We start from the raw sequence: 21,351 nt of genomic DNA on the forward strand, positions 1-21,351 counted from the left end.
CATCAGTGAGGCACTGCTAAGCGTCCAGAAGCATCCTGGGATGGTGATGGGGTGCTCCTGGAGAGTCCTAGAATTGCGGTATAATAAATGCTACACTCTCCCACCACTTTCTGAACTTTAATAAACAAGGAGCCAAGCACTCTGGCTTTAGAATAGAAAGGGTCCCACAAGTGTCCACCACATCCCATCCCTTCAGTCCATCTGCTATCTGGCCCCCATGTTCATGTCACTGGCTGAGTTAATTCTCAGGATAATTGATCTCCTGTAACAAGATATCCGCCCCCAGCTGTCCCGGAAGACACTGTGACCTTCAGGTATACAGCTCCGGCAAAGGTGATCTCCACAAGTCTCTCCCCACTCCCAGGCACTCTTGTGTGTCTTTTCCCTAAAACCCCCCACTCCCACACCCATGCTTTCCCATGCCCATGCTCTCACCCCCAGAATTGTTTTCAGGCCTTTGGGTTCTCCAGTCACTGCGAGCTGTCCTTCACATGTGGCTTTAAGGAGTAGGATCTGAATTGTAATCCACAGTTGGAGGGCACTTCCCCTTAGTAAATGGTGTGATCCTTTCCCTTTAAAAAGAGAAATTAAATATGGAAGTGATCGTTTGGAGGGGAGCGGGCTCCTTATCCCTGGAGGGACACCCATAGGGGATGAACAGGTACCTGTTGGTTATGCTTCACAGAAGATCCTGCATTGGTGAGAGGCCAAAATTGATGACCTCTAGACCTTTACAACAAAACACATTCTAAAGATGAGATTCCACCAATTCACGCCCAGTTCAGCTCATTAAAGCACCCAAGTTGGCTTGTAAGCACTTCAGATATAAAATCATAGTTCCTGGAAGATCATCTAACCCAACCTTGAGAGGAAGAGCAAGGGTCAGAAAGAGGAGGGAACCTACCTGAGGGCACCCGAAGGCCAGCAGCAGGGCCTCAGCCTCCCATCCCATGAGCCCTTTGAAGATGGCACTTCCCTAAGAACCCTTTGCTGTGTGTGTCAAAGAGCATCTGCCAGCCCTTACATCACACACTTAGTATCTGCTTGTTGTCTGTCCTCCCCAAGACGTGAACTCCATGAACGCAGGACTTGGATTTCTTCATCGGTATTTCCCCTATGCCTAGATCATTACCTGTGCTTATCAAATATTTGTCAAAGGAGGGAGGACTCACAGGGTAAGAGGGGTCTTTCCCACCATCCAGTGGGTTTCCATGCCTCCTGTCTCTACTCCTCGCCATGCCCATGGCCCCTGGCCCGGCCCCGTGCCTCATTTCTCATGTCCACCATTGAGGCAGCCTCCTTGTCTCTGTCCCCGTAACAATCCATAATACCATAAGCACGCTTTTTTTTTTTTAAACAGAAGAATTACTTCCCATTAAAATCCTTCTGGATATCTGGGATAAAATATTTGCAAAACACATATCTACTAAAGGACTTATGCCTAGAATATCTAAAGAACTCAGAGCTGAATATAAGAAACCAAGCAGCCCATTTGTTTAAAATGTGCAAAAGATTTGAAAACACTTCACCAAAAGAAGACATCAGAGGATGCATATGAAAAGATCCTCAACATCTTGTCACTAGAGAAATACAAATTCAAACCATAATGAAATATACTATTAGAATGGCTAAAATTAGAAAAGAAAAAACCCTGACAATACCAAGTGCTGGCAAGGATGCAGAACCATTAGACCCCTCATACATTGCTGGTGGGAGTCCAAAATGGGCCAGCCATTTCAAGTATTCAGCAGCTTCTTATAAAGTTATATACACACCCACCAAGTGACCTAGAAATCCTACTCTTAGATATTTACAGGAGAGACATAAATACATATGTCTACGTGAAGACTTGTATGTAACTGTTTATAGCAGGTTAATTAAAAATTCCCCAAACTGGAAACAATCCAAATGTCCCTCAACTTGAGAATGGATAATCAAACTGGGTCACAACCTTACAATGCAGTCCAACTCAGAGTTAAAAAGGAACGAACTACAGATACGCACAACAGCACGGCTGAATCTCAAGAGCACCACATAACAAAAAAGAAAAAGATACAAAATTCTACACACAGATGACTCCACTTATATGACATTCTGGAAAAGCCATAACTCCAGGGATGGTAAAGCTGCCAGGGGGCAGTGGGAGGAGGGGGCTGACTATAGATAGCACAAGGGGGATAAGAATATTCTAGATCTTGCCTGTGGTGATATGCATGACAACTACATGCATTTGTCATAGAATTGGGCTGGGCATGGTGGCTCATGCCTATAATTCCAGCACTCTGGGTGGCTGAGGCAGGTGGATTGCTTGAGCCCAGGTGCCCAAGACCAGCCTGGGCAGAATGGCAGAAGCAATTCTCTACAAAAAATTTAAAAATTAGCTGGGCGTGGTGGTGCACACCTGTAGTCTCAGTACTTGGGAGGCTGAGGATTGCTTGAGCCCAGAAGGTGGAGGCTTCTATGAGCCGTGTTCACACCACTGCGCTCTAGCTTGGGTGATAAGAGTGTTCACCCTATCTCAAAAAACAACAACAAAACCTCATAGAATTGTATACCTAAAGAGAATGAATTTTACTGCATGTGAGTTATACTATAATAAATTCAACTTTAGGCCAGGCGCAGTGGCTCATGCCTGTAATCCTAGCACTTTGAGAGACTGAAGAGGGTGGATCACCTGAGGACAAGGGTTTGAGACCAGCCTGGCCAACATCGTGAAAACTCATCTCTACTAAAAAAAATACGGAATTAGCCGGGCATGGTGGTGCATGCCTGTAATCCCAGCTACTAGGGAGGCTGAGGCAGGAGAATCACTTGAACCCAGGAGGCAGAGGTTGCAGTGAACCTAGATCATGCCATTGCACTCCAGCCTGGGCAACAGAGAAAAAAAACAAAAAACAAAAAACTCCATCTCGAAAAAATATATACATAAATAAATTGAACTTTTAAAGAATCCTGTGGCTTCTCACATTCAGAATAAAGTCCAAGCAGCTTAGCTCTGCATTCCAGGCCTCTAAGAACTGACCGAACCACCTCTCCTGCCTTATTCTCCACTATTCCCCTCTACACCCCTGAAACATCATTCAAAATGGGCCATTTAGTATTTCCCAGATATATCCTGAACTTTTTGCTTCTTTTCCTTCGCTCATGCTCTTCCTTCTGTCCTATTTTTTTCTCCTCCCTGGAAGAAGAAAACCCTTGAGGAAAGAACACAGCTTGGAGCCAGCTGGACCTGAGATCCAATCCTATTCTGAGAGTGTACTAGACAGAGAGCAAAAATGGTGCAGGCCTCCGCAGCTCCTGGCATTGGAGCCCTTTCCAGTGCAACTTCGCAGCCTCTTCCATCACGGGGCAGAGTCCACTTTCCCTCCCCTTGAATCTGGGCTGGCCGTGGAACTTGCTTTGGCCAACAGAATGTGGAAGAAACAATGGTGTGGCATTCTGAGCCTGGGCTGCAAAAGGCCTTGCACACGTCCTCTCTCAAACGCCAGCCTCCTCCCTGGGGGCAAGCCTGGGCTACCCTGCTGAAGGCCAGAGTCCCTGTGGAAGAGAGTCTAGTGTTTCCATCCAAGACCATCCCAGACCAGCCAGCCTCCAGCCAACCCACAGACTCGTGAACAATAACAAATGGCTATTGTTTTAAGCCACTGAGTTTTTGGGTGGTTTGTTATGTAGCAATAGCTAACTGCTACAGTCAGTAACTCGCTGTGGCCCTGGGAAAGTTACTCAGTGTCCTCGTCTAGATAATAAAGGCAATACTACATACTTCACAGGGCTTTGTGATGTCCATGAGAGATGATTTTTTTTTTTTTTTTTTTTTGAGATGGAGTTTCGCTCTTGTTACCCAGGCTGTCAGGCTGGAGTGCAATGGCACGATCTCGGCCCACCGCAACCTCCGCCTCCCGGGTTCAGGCAATTCTCCTGCCCCAGCCTCCTGAGTCGCTGGGATTACAGGCACGCGCCACCATGCCCAGCTAATTTTTTGTATTTTTAGTAGAGACAGGGTTTCACCATGTTGACCAGGATGGTCTCGATCTCTTGACCTCGTGATCCACCCACCTCGGCCTCCCACAGTGCTGGGATTACAGGCTTGAGCCACCGTGCCCGGCCGCGAGATGATTTTTTTTTTAATTGAGATGGAGTCTCACTCTGTCTGTCACCCAGGCTGGAGTACAGTGGTGTGATCTCAGCTCACTGCAACCTTTGCTGCCTGGGTTCAACTGATTCTCCCGCCTCAGCCACACTAGCAGCTGGGATTACAGGCACCTGCCACCATGCCCAGCTAATTTTTGTATTTTTAGTGGAGACAGGGCTTTGCCATGTTGGCCAGGCTGGTCTTGAACTCCTCACCTCAGGTGATCTGCCTGCCTCAGGCTCCCAAAGTGCTGGGATTACCGGCATAAGCCACCGCACCCGACCGAGAGATGATGTTTATACGGACTTGTGTATAGTGCCTGGCACACAGTCAACCTTCGATTAACAGTCATTATTGCCTTTCCAAGCCCACCTCTTACCCAGCTTTTGAGAACCAGATCAAATGCCACTTCTTCCAAGCAGGCTTCCCTGCTTGGAAGGCTCCAAATTCACTGTAATACTTACCTCCTCTGAACTCCCACAGTACTTCCCCTCTCCCCATCCAATACACTCTATCCTCAATTAAAAGCAATTTGGAAAAACAGCGATAGCCTTAAACATAGGTATCCATTACAGATGTATACTCAAAGCCAGAAAAAGATGAAATGATCTATATAGGACAGGGACAGAAAGTCTGTTCTCCTGCCTCCCAGGCCTCTGCTCCATCCACCCATCACACACAGCCCCCTTCAAGGGAGATCTCAGCAGACTTCCTTGCACGTTCTTGGCGCTCAATAAATGTATCCTGAATTGAATCAGCTAAATTGGGGTTGGCATTTTCTGCCTTGAGGGCAATGAAAACATGCAGGAGGGTTTGGGGATTGTCCCAAAGACTGGGGGCCACTACTCCCCAGCCAGTGGGCAGGCACCTGGAACGCTAACCGTCCCACTGGGCAGGAGAGTCTTTCACCATGAAGAGGCGCCTCACCCCTCCCACAGGCCAGCAGTGCCCTGCTGTCTAATTTTCAGACAGGCCTATTAAGAATTCTCATTATTACTATGGGATTTTGTTACTCATATTTTGAGTGTGTAAAAGTTTATAGTTAGGCTGGGCATGGTGGCTCACGCCAGTAATCCCAACACTTTGGAAGGCCAACGTGGGTGGATCACTTGAGCCCAGGAGTTTGAGACCAGCCTGAGCAACGTGGTAAAACCCTGTCCACAAAAAATGCAAAAATGATCTGGGTGTGGTGGCATGAGTCTGAAGTTCCAGCTACTTGGAAGTCTGAGGTGGGAGGATGGTTGAGCCTGGGAGGTCAAGGCTGCAGTGAGCCGTGACTGTGCCACTGCACTCCAGCCTCCAGCTTGACCCTTCGTCAAAAAAAGAAAAGTTCATGGTTATAATTTCTTCATGGATTTTATTGTTTATCATGATTAAATACTCATCTGTGTTCCACTTACCATTTTTGCCTTGAATTCTATTTTGCCTAGTGTTTGTATATTACTACTCTTTCTTTCCATTGTTGGTTACATATACATGGCCAGGAGTCCATATATAGAATAGCCAGATATATATATTTGGAGACGTAGTTTCACTTGTCACCTAGGCTGGAGTGCAATGGCACAATCTCAACTCACTGCACCCCCTGCCTCCTGGGTTCACGCAATTCTCCTACCTTATCCTCCCCAGTAGCTGGGATTACAGGTGTGTGCCACCACACCCAACAAATTTTTTGTGTGTTTTTAGTAGAGATGGGGGTTTCACCATGGTGGCCAGACTGGTCTCGAATTTCTGACCTCAGGTGATCCCCCCCCCTCCACTTAGGCCTCCCAAAGTACTGGGATTACAGGAGTGAGCCACTGCACCCGGCCATGTATTCCCCTTTCTTAAGCTCTCCATGTTAATTCATTTTTCATTTGACTGGAGTATATCCTCCAGTAATATTTTCAGAAAACATGCTATTGGTATACATCCCAACACATGCATCTCTCATTTGCCTTGCACATGAATGATTGGTCAGCTACCTACATTGTCTCTACATTGACTCTACATTGTCCTAATTATTTTCCTTGAGTTTGAGTTTCTATAAACAGTGTTTTCTATCATTTATGTTTCAGAAGTATGATATATGCCTGTCTTTGATTAAGATTGCAGGTTGTAATCTAAATCAAAATCTTACAGACTGCAAGATTTTTATTTTGCCCTTTAAAACCCAGAAATTTCACCACACTTTTCATGGATCGAATAGGTACATTAACCTCTTTCCCTCCCGAAACCTCACTAAAACAAAATAAAGGAATAAAAATGATAAGGCATATACCTACAAGGGCAAAAAGAACAGAAGACGCAGCAGGAAGAAAAAATATTTTGGAAGTTGAAAAGCAGATGGAAGAATGGTAACTAACCTCATAGACCCAAGAAAGCTAACCCCCAAATTAGTAGAGAGCAAAGCTAAGAATCCCCCCAGCTGCAAAAGACTAAGGAATTGGCAGCACCAGGTACCTCTGGAAGTGGGAATGAAGGTGAAACAGAAAATAGGGTTTGAATATCAGTTTGAAAGTCTGTATCTCGTTTCTCTCCCCAACTGACTGCAGCCAGATGAGTGCCCTTCATTTAGCCTGGAGATTTATTCTCTGGAGACAGATTTCTGTTCAGGATGGCACCAGGCATAGTTGAAATCACGAGTACCATATTTAAAACAGGGAATTGAGCTGGGCATGGTGGTTCATGCCTGTAATCCCAGCACTTTGGGTGGCCAAGGCAGGCGAATCACCTGAGGTCAGGAGTTTGAGACCAGCCTGGCCAACATGGTGGACTCTCTCTTAGAAGCCTTGCCAGGTGCGGTGGCTCACACCTGTAATCCCAACACTTGGGGAGGCTGAGGCAGGCAGATCACCTGAGGTCAGGAGTTCAAGACCAGCCTGACCAACATGGAGAAACCCCATCTCTACTAAAAATACAAAATTAGCTGGGCATGGTGGTACATGCCTATAATCCCACCTACTTGGGAGGCTGAGGCAGGAGAATCACTTGAACCTGGGAGGCGGAGGTTGCGGTGAGCCAAGATTGTGCCATTGCACTCCAGCCTGGGCAACAGGAGTGAAACTCCACCGCAAAAGAAAAACCAAAAAAACAAAAAAACAGGGAATTAAGTAGAAGTTTGATTACTAAATATTGAGAACTCTAGCCTCTTCCCTTCCACTTAGATTCTACAGCTTGGACAGCCAAGCTTACATACCCCAGAGAAGCTCGCTCTGGCCAAGGCCAAGAGGAACGCTCTGACAATAGTGGCACTGGCAGTTCACCCAGTGACAACGCCCTGCTTGATCACACTGTGGCAGTCCATAATCAACAAGTGTCCCCGAGCCTTCAGAAGCGTTTACAGCTGGACAGGGGTGCATAGCCAAGCATCACCGGACATTTGAGGAAAAACCTCTGATGTGGAAGACTGAGGCCAAAAGGAACATGCAGAAAAATGAGATTTGGGAAAAAATGGGAACAATGCCAAGCAAACAGTCTTAATGTCTTCAAAAGGAAGACATTAATCTTTAATCCTTTGAAGATTTTGTCTTAATATCTTCAAAAGATGAGGAAGTGCTGCCTCCATGAAACTAGAGCATATTGTTATCAAAGGAACATTCAGAAAACAAAAAGTTACCCTTAAACATTAAAAATATGAATGCAGAAATGAAATTTTCATTGAGGGAATGGCAGACTATTTCTGGTCACCTGAAAACAATTAGCAGCTCAGACGTGCTCCGCACAGAATCAAGCATGAGGCAGGTTTTTCAAATGAATCAGTCAATGAAAAAGTGCATTAAAACATCCTTCACACCTGTTATCTGTCCTCTGTGCCTCCTGGCATAATTCTTCTGAGCCAGGAACCCAAGGAGGGCAAGGGCTTCGTGGACATTGCAACTGATGGCCTCTTAGGTCAATAAAATATGGCAGCAGCTTACATTTGCAGGCTGTTGTATAGTTTGCCACAGTATTTCACGTACCTTTTCCTTCTTAGGCTTCACAATCTCCTGAAATGAGTTTTACCAACCCTATTATGAACACCAAGAAACAGATTCCACGTGGTGAAGCCACTGAGGGCCGACGACTGCGTGGGCTGCGGGCGGTGGATTTAGGGTTGATGGAGTACCTTTTCCTTACCAAGTGTTTTCAACAGATCATTTCATTTAGGTCTCCTCCACCATCTGCTCTTTTGACAGCTGAAGGAAATGAGGCTCAGCAGAGCTCAGCAACATGACCCACCCATACATCCAGTAAGCGGCAGAGCCAGGATCCGAATGTGAACATCCCTCCACTGCCTCTGCTGTTTGGCTGGCCTCAGGGGCCGAAGCTGTGTTCCCGTGGGAACCAAACATGGGGAACCACCAGCCCACCCCAGAGTAAGACCCCCACCACCACCCTCCCCGCTTCTCCTGCAGCTCCAGTGCACTCACTGCATGAGCATGTCCCGGGCCAGGTCTGAGAGGTAGCGTTTGGATCCAGGCAGGTATAAGGACCGATATCGCTGCCGCCTGTCCTTGGTCTCCATCAGCCAGGTGTTGAGGTAGCGGCCCACACCTACGGGGTTCTGCAACAGGGAGACGATGGCAGGACAGTAGCAAGCCTGGCTTGGAGACTGCATCTCGGCTCCCTCTCCTCCCCTCAGACTCTGCCCTACTCCATTTATTATGAACTGAATTTCATCCCCCAAAAGGCGATGTTGAGGTCCCAACCCCGAGTAACCCCAGTACCTCAGAATGTGAAATAAGGTTGCTAAGGACATCATTAGTGAAGGTGAAGCCACACTGCGGTAAGGTGGGTCCTTCATCCAAAGTGACTGGTGTCCTCATAAGAAGAGACACACAGGAAGACAGCCATGCAAAAAGACAGACTGGAGAGATGGCTACAAGCCAAGAACACCAAGGATTGCTGGCCACCTACGAGAAGCCACGAGAGGCAAGGAAGGGTTCTTCTCAACAGGTTTCGGAGGGAGCACGGGCCTGCAGTCGCCTTCATTTCAGGCTTCTCGCCTCCAGAACTGTCAGAGAATATATGTCTGTTGCTTTAAGACACCTAGTTCACGGCAGCCCTAGGAAGGGAATACAGCATCCCACCCAGCTATCTGGGTCACAGATCCTCGAGGCAGCAACAGAGAGGTTGGGAAAGGAGATGCAACTTGCCCCAGGTGACATAGCAAGGGCAGAATTAAGGCAGGACAAGAACCCAGCCATCTGCGGAGAAGCAGTCCCAAGGCTCGGCTGCGGAGATGTTAGGACCCAGAAGCTAGTCCCATGCTAAACGGAAGTTGCCTCCCACAAGGGAGAAGCCTGTTTCAGGAGGCGCCAGGTTTGGGGGTGCAAGCAGAGGGGCTCTCCCACCCTGTGGGGCAAGGCCAGCTGAGCCACCAGAACCCGGACCTCACATCAGTCCTTCCCACTTCCCGGTGGCTGGCCCAGTGGTAGCAGCAGGGTCATTTGGCTTTGATCTAAACATTTCACTTGGGGGCTCTCAGGTAAAGACTACTCCCCTGTGGGGTGCAGGCTAGAGGTGACAAAAGGAAGGATTCGGAGACAACCAGCTGGTCCTCACAAGAATTGGTCACTGGGGTCTGGGCATGCTGAGGACCTTGCCACCGTGTAGGGAGGTGAGGTGGCTGGCATGTTCCCCAGAGGAAAAGCTCAGGTGTCAGGGTGCAGGATGGGGCAGTGGGATGAAGCATGATGGGAAGGCGCATAAGTTACAAGCAAGGCCCACCCAAGAGAAACCTTAAAAATGGAAAACTGTTCAAAACCTGTGCTACTGGAAGTCAGGACAAGAGGCTATCTAATTGCAGGTGGAGGTGGGAACTGAGGAGGCTCTTGGGGTGCTGGAAATGAGAGCTGTTAAACTCTCTGGGGGGTAGCTACGGGCCATTATCTGACAATTCATGGAGCTGTGCACTTAGGATTCAGCACCTTTCTCTGTGATTATTAGACTCCAATAAAAGGTGCATTTACAAACTGAAGAGGGGGTAGAATAAGAAACAGAATGAGGTCAAAGCCCAAGGCCAGGAATTTAGCTGGTTTACAAGACACTAACTAAAGATTACATTGCACACTTGGGAATGCCTCTGGAGAGAAGGAAGAGAGTGGGAAAGGGAAGGGGCTGGAAGGGGCCTTGCTAGGCAAGGGATGGGAAAGGGCTCAGCTTCAGCAGCTGCCCCTGAGGCCCAAGACAAACACAAAGAGCAAATGGAAGGAGCGTTTCTCCGGGAAAATAAGAGAACGGCATGGCTGCCGTGGGATGTTCCTTAGCTCACTGGCTCTCAAAGTGTGGTCCCTGGAATAGTATCATCCCCATCACCTGAACTTGTTGGAAATGCAAATCCCCAGATCCCAACCCAGGCCTACTGTATCAGAAGCTCTGACACGGGGCCCAGCCATCTGTTTTAACAAGCCCTGCAGGCAATGCTGATACCAGCTCAAGTCTGAGAACCAATGCCTTAGGAAAATAAGAGTGGGAGTGGACCTCAGGCCCCTTGGGGAAAAGAAAGGCAGGGCATGTGGCTCACTCAAAGCACGGGTTGCAGGGGACAAAGAGTCTTCAGTGTTGGCTGTAGAGGCAGAAGAGCATTCCCTCGTATCCCCCACCCCAGACCCACTCACCCAGCTTCCCAAAATCATCTGGCAGGCCTTTGCACCTGACCCCTTGGAGGAGAACAGGAACGGTGGCTGGTTGACAGGTCTGCATTTCTTCTCTTGTGGAAGCCAGAAACCAGGGCCAGACGTGGCCTATGAGTAAGGAAGGAAGGCTGAAATCTGGAAGGCTGTGGCAGTGTCAGCCTGGGCCCAGGGCAGCTGAGGGCTCCTGGCAGCTGACTCCGCCCGTTCAGCAGCCCTGGGTCTTGAGCCAAGGATGGTGGGGGGCACCCAGCTACCTCCCAGCAAAGGGCCCTCATGACCCATGCCACCCACTTTAGCACCCCCCCCACCATGGCCTGATGCCTCTTTTCAGGTGCCCAAGGGCCTTCATGGTCTAATGGGGCCCAGACAGCTGAAGACCCCATTTCTGAGGAAGAAGGCCACACCAGACTTGGAGCCACATGAGCTGAGTTCCAATCCCAGCCCCTTCTCACCCTTGTTGGGAGAATTTGGGCAAATCCCTTTCCAGATCTGGGCTTCAGTTTCCTTTAGTGAAATGTAAATGATAATCCCTACCTCAGCAGGGTGGGGCGGGGGGTTGGAAAGTGCCTCAAAGGGGCAAACCCTGCTTGGGGAGCCTGCTCAGACCCCCAGAGGGCTGCTTTGACACCAGGGCAGAGCGCACCACTCCCTTGGGTGGAGCAGGTGGGCAGGCCCTCCAGTGGGGAGCTGTACTCTGCCCTGCTCCAGTTTCCTCTGCCCATCCTCCAGCACTCTGAGGCCAGAGGAAGGGGAAGGTCAGCACTGGGTAGGCCCTTCCTGGGCACCACACACCATGCTACAAGCTCTGAGTGCACAGCCCCATCTAATTCTCATAACCATTTCACCATCTTCATAGGACAGGGGTGTAAATCGAGGCCTGAACAGGGTCTCATCTGAAGTGTCCCAACATCCAAGACCAGAACTAGAAACCAAGTCAGTCTGATTCCAAGACTGAGCTTTCCCCATGAAATTAACCGCCAAGCCCTGGAAGGAGAGCTGCCCTCCAAGAGAGGAAGGCCAGCCATAGCAGCGAACTGACCAGAAGGCGTGGGCACTGGCTAGGGGTAGACCAGTAAATCCTCTCCGTAGGGATTTTCGGGTTGCGGGGAAGTTTAGAAAAAGCCCCACGTTTCTCATTGTGACGTGAGTTAAGTTCTTCTACGAAGCTCTTGAAATTCATCAGTTCCCTGGGCTTTTTTTTCTGAGAAAAAGACAGAAAAAGGAATCTGTTATGCCAAGAAAATCAAGAGCTTCTTTCCCAACCCCCCCACTGCAACCAGAGAAAAGCAATGGGGCATCACTTACTACTCTGCTGTGCAGACATCCCGGAGGCCAGGCCAGTCTCAAGGGCCCCTTGACCTGGGCTGGTGGAAACAGCCAGCCTTCCCTCAACCAGCAGGCTGGGGCGGAGTTAGTCTCTTGCGCCCCGCACCTGCCACACCCTGCAGCCCAGCTCCTTTTCATCCATTTTTTCTTTCTTTCATTTGTTGGACAGGTATTGAGTCTGGTACTGTTCTAAGCAGGAATGATGCCTTAAATATTTAAAACCAGCATGACTGGAGGAGCACAGAGGATTTGGAGGGCAGTGAAACTATTCTATATGATACTAAAATGGTGGCTGCATGTCACACATTTGTCCAAACCTACAGAATGTACACCACCTGAGTGAACCCTAAGGCACGCCACGGAGTTGGGGTGATAATGACTTATTAGTGTAGGTTCTTCAACTGCAGCAAACAAACCAGGATGCTGTGGGAAGCTGATGGTCAGGGAGGCTGTACATGTCATGGGGAGGGCAGTGGGTATATGGGGATTCCTTGTGCTTTCCACTCAATTTTGCTGTGAACTTGAAACTGAGCTAAAAAAAAAAAAAAAAAAAAAAAAAGTGTGGCCAGGCACAGTGGCTCACACCTGTAATCCCAGCACTTTGGGAGGCCAAGGCGGGTGAATCACCTAAGTCAGGAGTTTGAGACCAGCCAGACCAACATGGAGAAACCAACCCCATCTCTACTAAAAATACAAAATTAGCCGGGTGTGGTGGCGCATGCCTGTAATCCCAGTTACTTAGGAGACTGAGGCAGGAGAATCCCTTGAACCCAGGAGGTGGAGGTTGTGGTGAGCCGAGATCATGTCACTGTACTCCAGCCTGGGCACCAAGAGCAAAACTCAGTCCCAAAAAAAAAAAAAAAAGGTTTTACAAACAGAAGCAAACAGCGTGGCCTGGGCACTGGCCACAGTGCCTGTGGAGGGTCCCTTGACCCCTTCTGTGGCTGGTCGTGGGGAGGTCTGGGAGGCTCCAGGGAGCAGCCAGGTCGAGGCCTTAGCTCAGTGGCTGCCTACCAGCTAGCCCCAAAGTCCTGCATTAACCACCACCCCTGCCATGGCACTCATCGCCTGCTCACACTCAGGAATTTTTTTATTCATTGATAAATGAGTTTCTTTTCCCACAGAATGTAAGTTCCACAAGGTTGCTTTCCCCTGCACCTCGCCTACTACCTGGCCTGATCATACCCACTGCAAGAATGCAAAATGGAGACAAGACAAACAGGCAATTAGACAAAACTTAATTCCAAAGGCTATGAGCACAAAACAAGCAAAGCGCAGCGCACTATGAGGTTACAGCACAGGGACTTGATGGGGGCGGGAAGGAGTCCATCAAGATAAAATTCTACCTCAATTTCCCCTCCTGGGCCTCCCTGTTCTCTGCTTTGTTAACAGAGCACTGGCACTAACCCAGCTAGCTTGGTCTACAATGCCTGCTGTCTCCAAAATAGGAGGGCACCCCCCCGCCTTGTGTCATCAAGGTTCCTCACAGGGCCAAGCTCCCCTGGCACTGTGGGCCATCTTCACCTCCTGGGCACATCACGCCAATGCAGAGGAGAGAGCTGGCAGTGAAGTCAGACCGACGTCCTTGGGTTCAAATCCCAGCTCTGCTCCTTCCAGCCGTGTGGCCAGCCTGTTTTCCTTACCTAGCACAGGAAGCCAGATGTGCCTGGCTGTGAGGGTGAAGCGAGGGGGTGTGGAAACAGCCCAGTGCAGAGCCTGGCACCCAGGCTGGTGTTCCTGGTGCTGACTAGTGGGGCCTGTCATCCTGCTGGGGTATGGGTGAACACCCTCCACCCCCCAGGTACACACCTGCATGGAGTAGTGCCCATAGGGCAGTGGCTTGCTCCGATCACCAGAGAAAGTGTCATAGGGACCACGAGTGCCAACGGATCGTGCCACGTAAGTATCAATGCCGCTTTTGATGGAGTAGGTGCCGGGTGCCAGACCACTGCCCTAGAGCACAGCAGAGGCAATGAGGCCTGCAGGACAGCTCAGCTTCCCGCTCTGCCCTGGGAGTGCCCCTCCAGGACGGGAAGGCAGGCTAGGCCTGGCCAGCCAAGGGGGTACCTGATGAGCCCGGGGGTGCGGCTTGTTGCTCATCCTGCACATGAGGCCCTCGGAATGGGACCGGTTCCAGGCATTCTCCTCCAGCTTGGTGTATGGGTTGCCCTTCTCCCCATAATTTCCAGGGCCCGGATAGTAGTTCTGTGGGGCGGGGTGGGGGCATAGAGGCCGTCAGAACCACTCCTTGTGCTGAGCGTGCTCCTGAGGGACACCTGAGATTACCATCCCCAAGAAGGGAATGGGGTTTTGAGGGTGCCCGCTTGCTACCTGCCCTCCGACACACAACATTGTTGCCCCTGAGCCTCCACCACTGCTCACACCTTTACCTCCAAGCTCAGCCTCTTCCCTGGGCTCCAATGGCCTGTCCAAGTGACATCTCCCTGCTTCCTCCTCACATCACACACTCTGGCCAACACAGTGGGCTCCTTGCTGCTCCCCAAGCACACGCCACTCTGCCCAACCTTCCCTCGTTGGCTCGTGCTGTAACCACTGCTCCAAATGCCCTTCCTGCCCTCTTTGCCTTGGACAATTCCACTGTTCCTGCAAAGCCAGCTCGAACGTCATCTCTCCTGGAAATGAAGCCTTCTTGCCCCACCACCTGAGACCGTTGCCTGCTTTAGTGGATCTGGCAATTTCAATCTTCACACCCCTGCACCACAGCCCTGCGTGACACGAGGGCTTTCTCAGTGTGCTGTTTCAGGGAAGGACTGCCATTCTGGGTTCAGATCCTGGCTCTGCCGCCTCCTAGCTGAGTGACCGCGGGCCTTCTGAGTCTCGTGGTCCATACTGGTACCACGGGATAGGAATACTTTCTTCCAGGAAATGATGATGAAGTTAAAGAGTGTCTGTAAAATAATGTCTGCAAGGAAGTGAAGGGGGCTGGGCGGAATGGCGTGTGCTTCAGGAGTAGCAGGAGCCCACCATGTCCCAGCGTGGGATACAGGGAAGCAGCAGCGAGAGAGCATGGACGGGCCAGTGGGGCCCTGCAGGAGAGGCTAAACTTGGAAGTGAAGGTGCCAGCAGTAGTGGAGGCTCACAGGTGCCTGGCACATAGCGACACTGACACGTGATAAGTCAGGGTGAGGTGGCTGAAGGTCTTGGGGGGCAGGGGGAGAGGTTAAGAACCGATTGGAATGACCATCTGGGACCTGGGCTGCCAGGGTCAGAAGTGTGATTTTGTAGGCAGAGTGAGGAGGGAAGTCCACCTTGGGTAGACACCTGGCGGGACGCGTTCTGCTGCTCTGCACCTTTTAACCACGCGGGGTCACTGCTGCTCCACAGATGGCTCGGCTATACCCACCTCTGAGCCTGGCATCTGACCCTGAGGAAGCATGATGGGGCAGAGAGGGCAGGCACCTCTGCATGGAGTCAGACCGCTAAAGGCATCCGATTTGTTCACTCCCAGAGGAATGGGACTACAAGTCTCCTTCCGGGGTTCCCACGTATGCTCTGGAGAAAACCCCCAAGGATAGCTGCATGGTGTATTAGGTGCTTCACAAGCCTCAGCATCTCGGTCCTGGCAGTGACTGGGGAAGATCAAGTCAGCACCATCCACAACTAACAGATGGGGAAACTGAGACTCAGAGAGGCAAACTCCATGTCCCACGTCCCATCTCCAGAAAGGGACAGCATGAGGGTTTCAACTCCAAAATCCATAATCTTTCTGAGCCTCTACTGTTTGCCAGGCACTGTGGAAGGCACTGGGTGGGTGAGCAGTGGTCACCACAGGTCCTGGGAGACTTTGAAGATGAGGGTTATGCCAAGGGTCAGAGTGGCCCTGCTCCTGGAGCCCAGGGGCAAGCGCAGCGCTGGGCACTTCGTCAGGATAATCCCATTTCTTCCTTAAAACCTTCAGGTTCAGACATTCAGTACCACACTTGGGCTGATGGGAAAGCCCATGGTTTTAACTAGAACGTTATGTTGTCAGAGCTTTGGGGACTCAAACAGGAATGATTAATTGGAGAGGGGGAGTATGGGAATGAATAAATCATCACTTTTAAGTTGTTCTCTTTCTTTTTTTCAGGCTGGACTTTGAAGAATGAGAAGGATTCCCAAAGACAGGTATGAGGGAGGGTGGGAAGGTCCCCCAGTCAAAAAGAGCAAAGGCAGGAAGGAAAGACAGTCAGCTTGTCACCCCAGTTCCCTGCCATTAGCGAGGCTGAGTTCCCACGCCCAGGCCCTGGCCTCCACAGAGAATCAGGGAGCAAAGTCCAAGAACTGTGGGGGCCAAGCCTGTGGATGAAATGCCAGGTACATGTTGGACTCCTGGGATTGAAAAGTCTGCTTCTGCCAGCTGATAGATTCATGACCTTGGGTGGTAGGTTACTTAGCCACTTTATACTCCATTTTTCTCAACTGTAGGATGGACATAATGATAGTGCCTACTTCATAGGGCTGTCATGAACATGAAATTAATTAGTACATGGTAAGTGCTATGCTACATGTCCACCATGCTACATGTCCACTATTATTACTTTGGATTGGACGGTAATGACATTTTTAAATGTTCCAGGCATTCCCTCTCCCTGAGTTACAGTTACAGCTTCTGCACCTGAAGATGCTCATCCCCTGATTGTGTCAGGAGGAATTTCCAGCCTTCATAGAAGCGTTCCCAGTGTTGAGAAAGGCCCTGGCTCTGGGACTGGACATTCCCATGTCTGCATCTCAGCAGCTGGGGCAAGCTGCTTATCTTTTCTGAGTCTCCAGGGCCTCCTCTGGAGTGGTTGCAAAGAATTAAAGAGAATGTTTTGGAGCACCTGATACTTAGGATGCATGCACTTATTCAGTCCACAAATACTTCCTGCATGCCTATGTGTGCCGGGCACTGCTAGAACCCCAGAATGCTGCAGTGAAGGAACCGAGTAGATGTGGTCTGCCCTCAGGGGCTGCTGTCCAGTGGGGAGGGATGCTGAACACACAGCCACAATGGAGACGCCTAGGAAGGGAGACGCCACCTAGCAGGGCTGAGGAAGGCTTCTGGAAGCTGAGAGCTGCAGGATGAGTAAGCGTGCCCTGGGAGAGGCTGCTGAAGGAGGAAGGGCATTCCTAGCAGAAGGAACAGCAGGAGCAAAGCCCCATGTGAAATGGCATGGCCTGTGTGAGGGGCTGGGAGAAGGATACCAGCGTCCAGCACAGAGAGGTCCAGGCCAAAAACTGCAGCGCTGGCTCCCTTGGAAGGGGGTGACTCCTGCCTTCTCCCTTGTGCCCTTACTGAGCCTCAGCGTCACTCAGTGTCCTCCTGATGGGATCATCATCCCCCAGTGCTGCCACCCCCGCCTCTCAGCACCATTGCCTCCTCCCAACCCTGGTCCTCACAAGGGTATTCCTCTAAAAAGGTAAGTCAGGTCCCCCTGTCAAAGCCCTCCACTGCCCCCCGGCAGCACCTGGAATAAACACCAAGGCTCCACGTCAGCTGCAGGGTCCTCATGACCCAGCCCTTCACTCCTCTGCCCTGTCACTCGCCTCCTCTCACCCTCGCCCAGTGCCCTCCAGCCACACTGGCCTCCTGCCTGCAGGTCTGACTCGACAGGCATGTTCCTGCCTCAGGGCCTTAGCCTCTGCTGCTCCAATGCCTAGAATGCTCTACCAGACACTGCAAGTCTCCGTTGCTCATGACCTGCAGGTCTGCTCAAATGTCGCCTCCTCCCAGAGCCTGACACCCTCTATCAATTGCACCACCATCACTGTCTGTCCCTTCCCTGTCTCATTTGTGCTCACAGCCCTGCTTATATATGTATTCTATTTCCTTCTTTGTACTACTGTTTCCCCTACTAGGATATCTACTTCATGAGAGCAGGGACCTTGTCTTCGTCACTGCTAGATCCCCAAGGCCTCGGTCAGTGTATGCCACTTAGGAGGCACTTCACCCTTATTCCTGGCTTGCTGGATGGATGTACAAGTGAATGAATTTGTTGGGCACCCCATGTATGCCAGGCTCTCTGCTCGGGACTCCAGACATGAGAACACCTACCCCAATGAGTCCTCGGAAGCGAACCTCCCCAGAGCTGAGCAGCCCCCGGGTGCTACATGGCTTCTCCCGCAGCTGTTCTAAGAAGCCTTTGAGGTTGTAGGAGCCAGGCCCCAGCTTCTGCTCCTGTGCCAAGAGAAAAGAGCAGAAGATAAGAGCTTTAAACTTGGGAAAGTCCACACAGGAAGAAGCCCAAGGCGTGATGGCGTTCCTTAAAGGATAATCGCCATCTGGCCCTGGTAGGACACTGATGGCCACACGGAGCAGCTGCAATGGACAGGAAGACCTGGCACCAGAGAGGGAGAGGCCTGGCCCAGAGGCCTCACCTGCAGCCGCTTCTCTTTCATGATCGCCTGGTACTGGAAGTGGGGTAGCTGGGTCAGCCGCGTGGCTTCCTGGGCCTTGGCCCAGCCTGTATCCACCTCCTTCATCAGCTTCTTCTTGCTGAAGCAGGTGTCCTTGGAGCTGTAGGTCCCAGGGCCTATGTGGGACTGAGTCAGAGCATGGTCAGAGCTGTGACAGCCATACCTGCCCAGTCCTCCACAGAGCAGGTCCTTACCAAGCCACCACCCTGGCCCGGAGGCAATCTCCCCTGTGGCTGCCACCCTCAACACCGTGGCTGACACCACCAGGCTTGGCACTGAAGGTGCCATCATCACATCCTCCATCACTGCCCTTCACACTGCAGGGAGGCAGAACAGCTCCTTCAAGAGTCCACAGCTAGTCAGTGCACAAGCTGGGAGTGGCGCAGTCCCTCACTTATTAAACACACTGGAAGCCCCCAGCAGGTCCAGCTCTGTGCTGGAAGAATGCAGAAGATACGCTCCTTCAATAGCTCAGCTCATCCACCACAGCAGGCAGCTCAGAGGGACAGCGGCCAGACGCTGTGGGAGGAATCGGGAAAGCTGTGCAAACTTACCACTTCCACAGAATAACGCGTGGAGTATGGGGCCTCAGTGAAGGTGCTGAGCTTCTTCCGGTTGGGATAAACAGCAGAGATGTCAAACCTAGGGGGGGCCAGAGGCCCAGTGAGAGCCTGTGCCTGGCCCCTGGCCCTGGCTTGGGCAGGCCTGGAGCATGGGGGATTTGGTTGCCTATGGAGGTGACTTTGGAACAAGCTCATGAAGGAAAAGTAGCGGAGTTGCAGTGGCTTCGAATGTTCCAGGCCACTCCCACCCCACCCTACCCGCCAGCTCCTCCCCCCAGCTTCATGTTTTTCCACAGCCCTTATCAATATCAAACATTTTACAAATATACATACTTTTCTTTATTATCCACCCCACCCCCAAAGAAGAGAGCAAACTCCATGAGTACAGAAGTTTGCTGTTGTGTTCACTGCTGCGGCCCCAGATCCTAGAACAGTGCCTGGATCCTAGTAGGTGAGAGAGAGACAGAGTGGAATATGAGTGAATGGGAAACAGACACCTGGGCTGAAATCTCACCCACCACGTTTGAGCTGAGTGGCCTACTATGGACCAGGCCACGTGGCCTCTCTAAACCTGGCACAGAGTAGGTGCTCTTGAAACGGTTTTAAAGAACTCACCGAGATGGTAAAAGAACCCTGGGCAGGGAAGAGCAGTAAGTATGGGGAGAAGAGTTTAAGTCCAGCCCCTTCTCACTGCCAGACCCTCCTCTCCTTATTCCCCTCCCTGCCAGACTCAGCCCTGTGTAAGTGGAGGTCACCCTGTGACCTCTCTCTCGAGGTCAAGGGTGGCTTCGGGGTGGGCAGCGGCTGCCTTAGACCATAGGCGTGAGCCCAGGATGCAAACAGACCCTACCTGTGGCTCTGCACCCCGAAGGGCGCACCAGTGAACCATTTGGTGGCCATGGAGTGGGCGCGGTTCCAGCCACTAGCCACTAGCTCCTGCGGGGTCCTGGCCTTCCCGCGGGCCTCCGCGGCTGCCTCTGCCGCTACCACGGCAACCAGGCCTTGTGATGCGCCTCGGAGCTGTGGGCCACGCCCTCCCGCCCCAGCGTGCGCATGTAGCCTGCTGATTTTTCACTTGTCCCTGCACATTTCCAGGGTCCTTCCCTGGCCCCTGCAGATGTAATGGCCCTTCTTGTATTTAACATGGATGCCATCGAGTGGGGTCGTTTGTTGAGGAAGTGTTTCCGATTTCTGGCTTTGTCCCAGAGCCCTGCATGGAGCCTGCCTAGGCTCAGAAAGAACCTCTTAAATGTTCACCTTGTGCTGATGGGAAACTGAGGCCCACAGAGAGGGCAGACTTGGGCAAAGGACATCCAGGTCCTTCTCTACTCCAGGAGTCAGGGGAGCAGAAGTAAGGGGGACGGGACGAGGAAAGCCAGAGGGTGGAGGGCTGGGCAAGACTGCAGGGATAGCCAGGACTCAACCGGGTCCTAGACACCCCTGGCACCCACTCTGGGCAGACATCGTGCAGAGGGCCTGGGACCCGGATGTGGCTCCTGCCCTGAAAGTAATGGGGGAAGCAGTGACCACATACTGTGGTCAGGTCTATGAGAGAGGGAGGCCTCTGACCCAGCCTGTGGGTAGGTAGGTCGGGGAAGGCTTCCTGGAGGAGAATTCCAAACTCAATATTGAAGCATATGGATGACTTTCCACGTAAAGAAAGGAATTGAGGGTATGTGCCCCACATATACCTGCAATTCATACGTAGTCAGCTCTCTCTTCCCTCCTTCCTTACCCCCTCCACCAGTGCTCCACAGCCATGTTCTGAGATTGTCTAATTTCTCCCATGATGGCCTGTGATCTTCCCAAAGGTCTTAGGCAAAGGTGGGGCAGAGATCCATACCCCATTCCATGGTGGCAGCCTTGAAGCCAGAAAGGTATAAGTTGTACCACAGGTCCTGCTTCTGGCCCATGGTGAAGCTGGATCAGAGGCACAGTAGGTCTTCTGCCAGGCCCCACCCAATGCCCTTCTGACATCCCAAGCCAGTAATTAAATAAGAAGTGTGGCTCTCCCCAGCACAGCTGAGAGCTGGACTCTTGGGCACATGGCCTGACGGGCACATGGCCATAGCTGGCAGAGCGTCTGCACTGCACCACTGAGCTGATGGTCAGAGGTGTCAGGCCTCAGGAACAGGTAGCCTGGGTCATCTAAGCAGACTCTGCCTTTCCCAGCCATGGGACCTTGAGCAAGCCACTTCTTTCTTTGAGTCTCAGCATTATCGGTTTCATTCTATAAAGTGAAACTAATCATCTCTGTCTCCCAGGCTGCTAGGAGGATGAAATGACCTGATTTACATAATACCCTTTGCACACAGCAGGAGCTTAACTGAAGGTC

The 21,351-nt window shown here is 51.2% G+C and overlaps 1 protein-coding gene across 1 annotated transcript; it reads right to left on the reverse strand.

Moving 5' to 3' along the window:
- Positions 1-91: 91 nt before the first annotated feature.
- On the reverse strand, positions 92-20,929 carry LEXM (lymphocyte expansion molecule). Its single transcript, XM_032296357.1, has 11 exons — positions 20,860-20,929; positions 19,867-20,050; positions 19,008-19,095; positions 18,415-18,579; positions 18,092-18,214; positions 14,125-14,262; positions 13,867-14,010; positions 11,771-11,932; positions 10,714-10,839; positions 8,524-8,657; positions 92-572 (listed from the first exon to the last, which is right to left on the reverse strand). The coding sequence occupies exons 1-11, from the start codon at positions 20,927-20,929 to the stop codon at positions 500-502; spliced, it is 1,407 nt and encodes a 468-aa protein (XP_032152248.1). The 3' UTR covers positions 92-499.
- Positions 20,930-21,351: the final 422 nt, after the last annotated feature.

The sequence above is a fragment of the Sapajus apella genome, unplaced genomic scaffold (assembly GCF_009761245.1).
Source record: "Sapajus apella isolate SASKATOON/1434 unplaced genomic scaffold, GSC_monkey_1.0 scaffold36, whole genome shotgun sequence".
Lineage (NCBI taxonomy): Eukaryota > Metazoa > Chordata > Mammalia > Primates > Cebidae > Sapajus > Sapajus apella.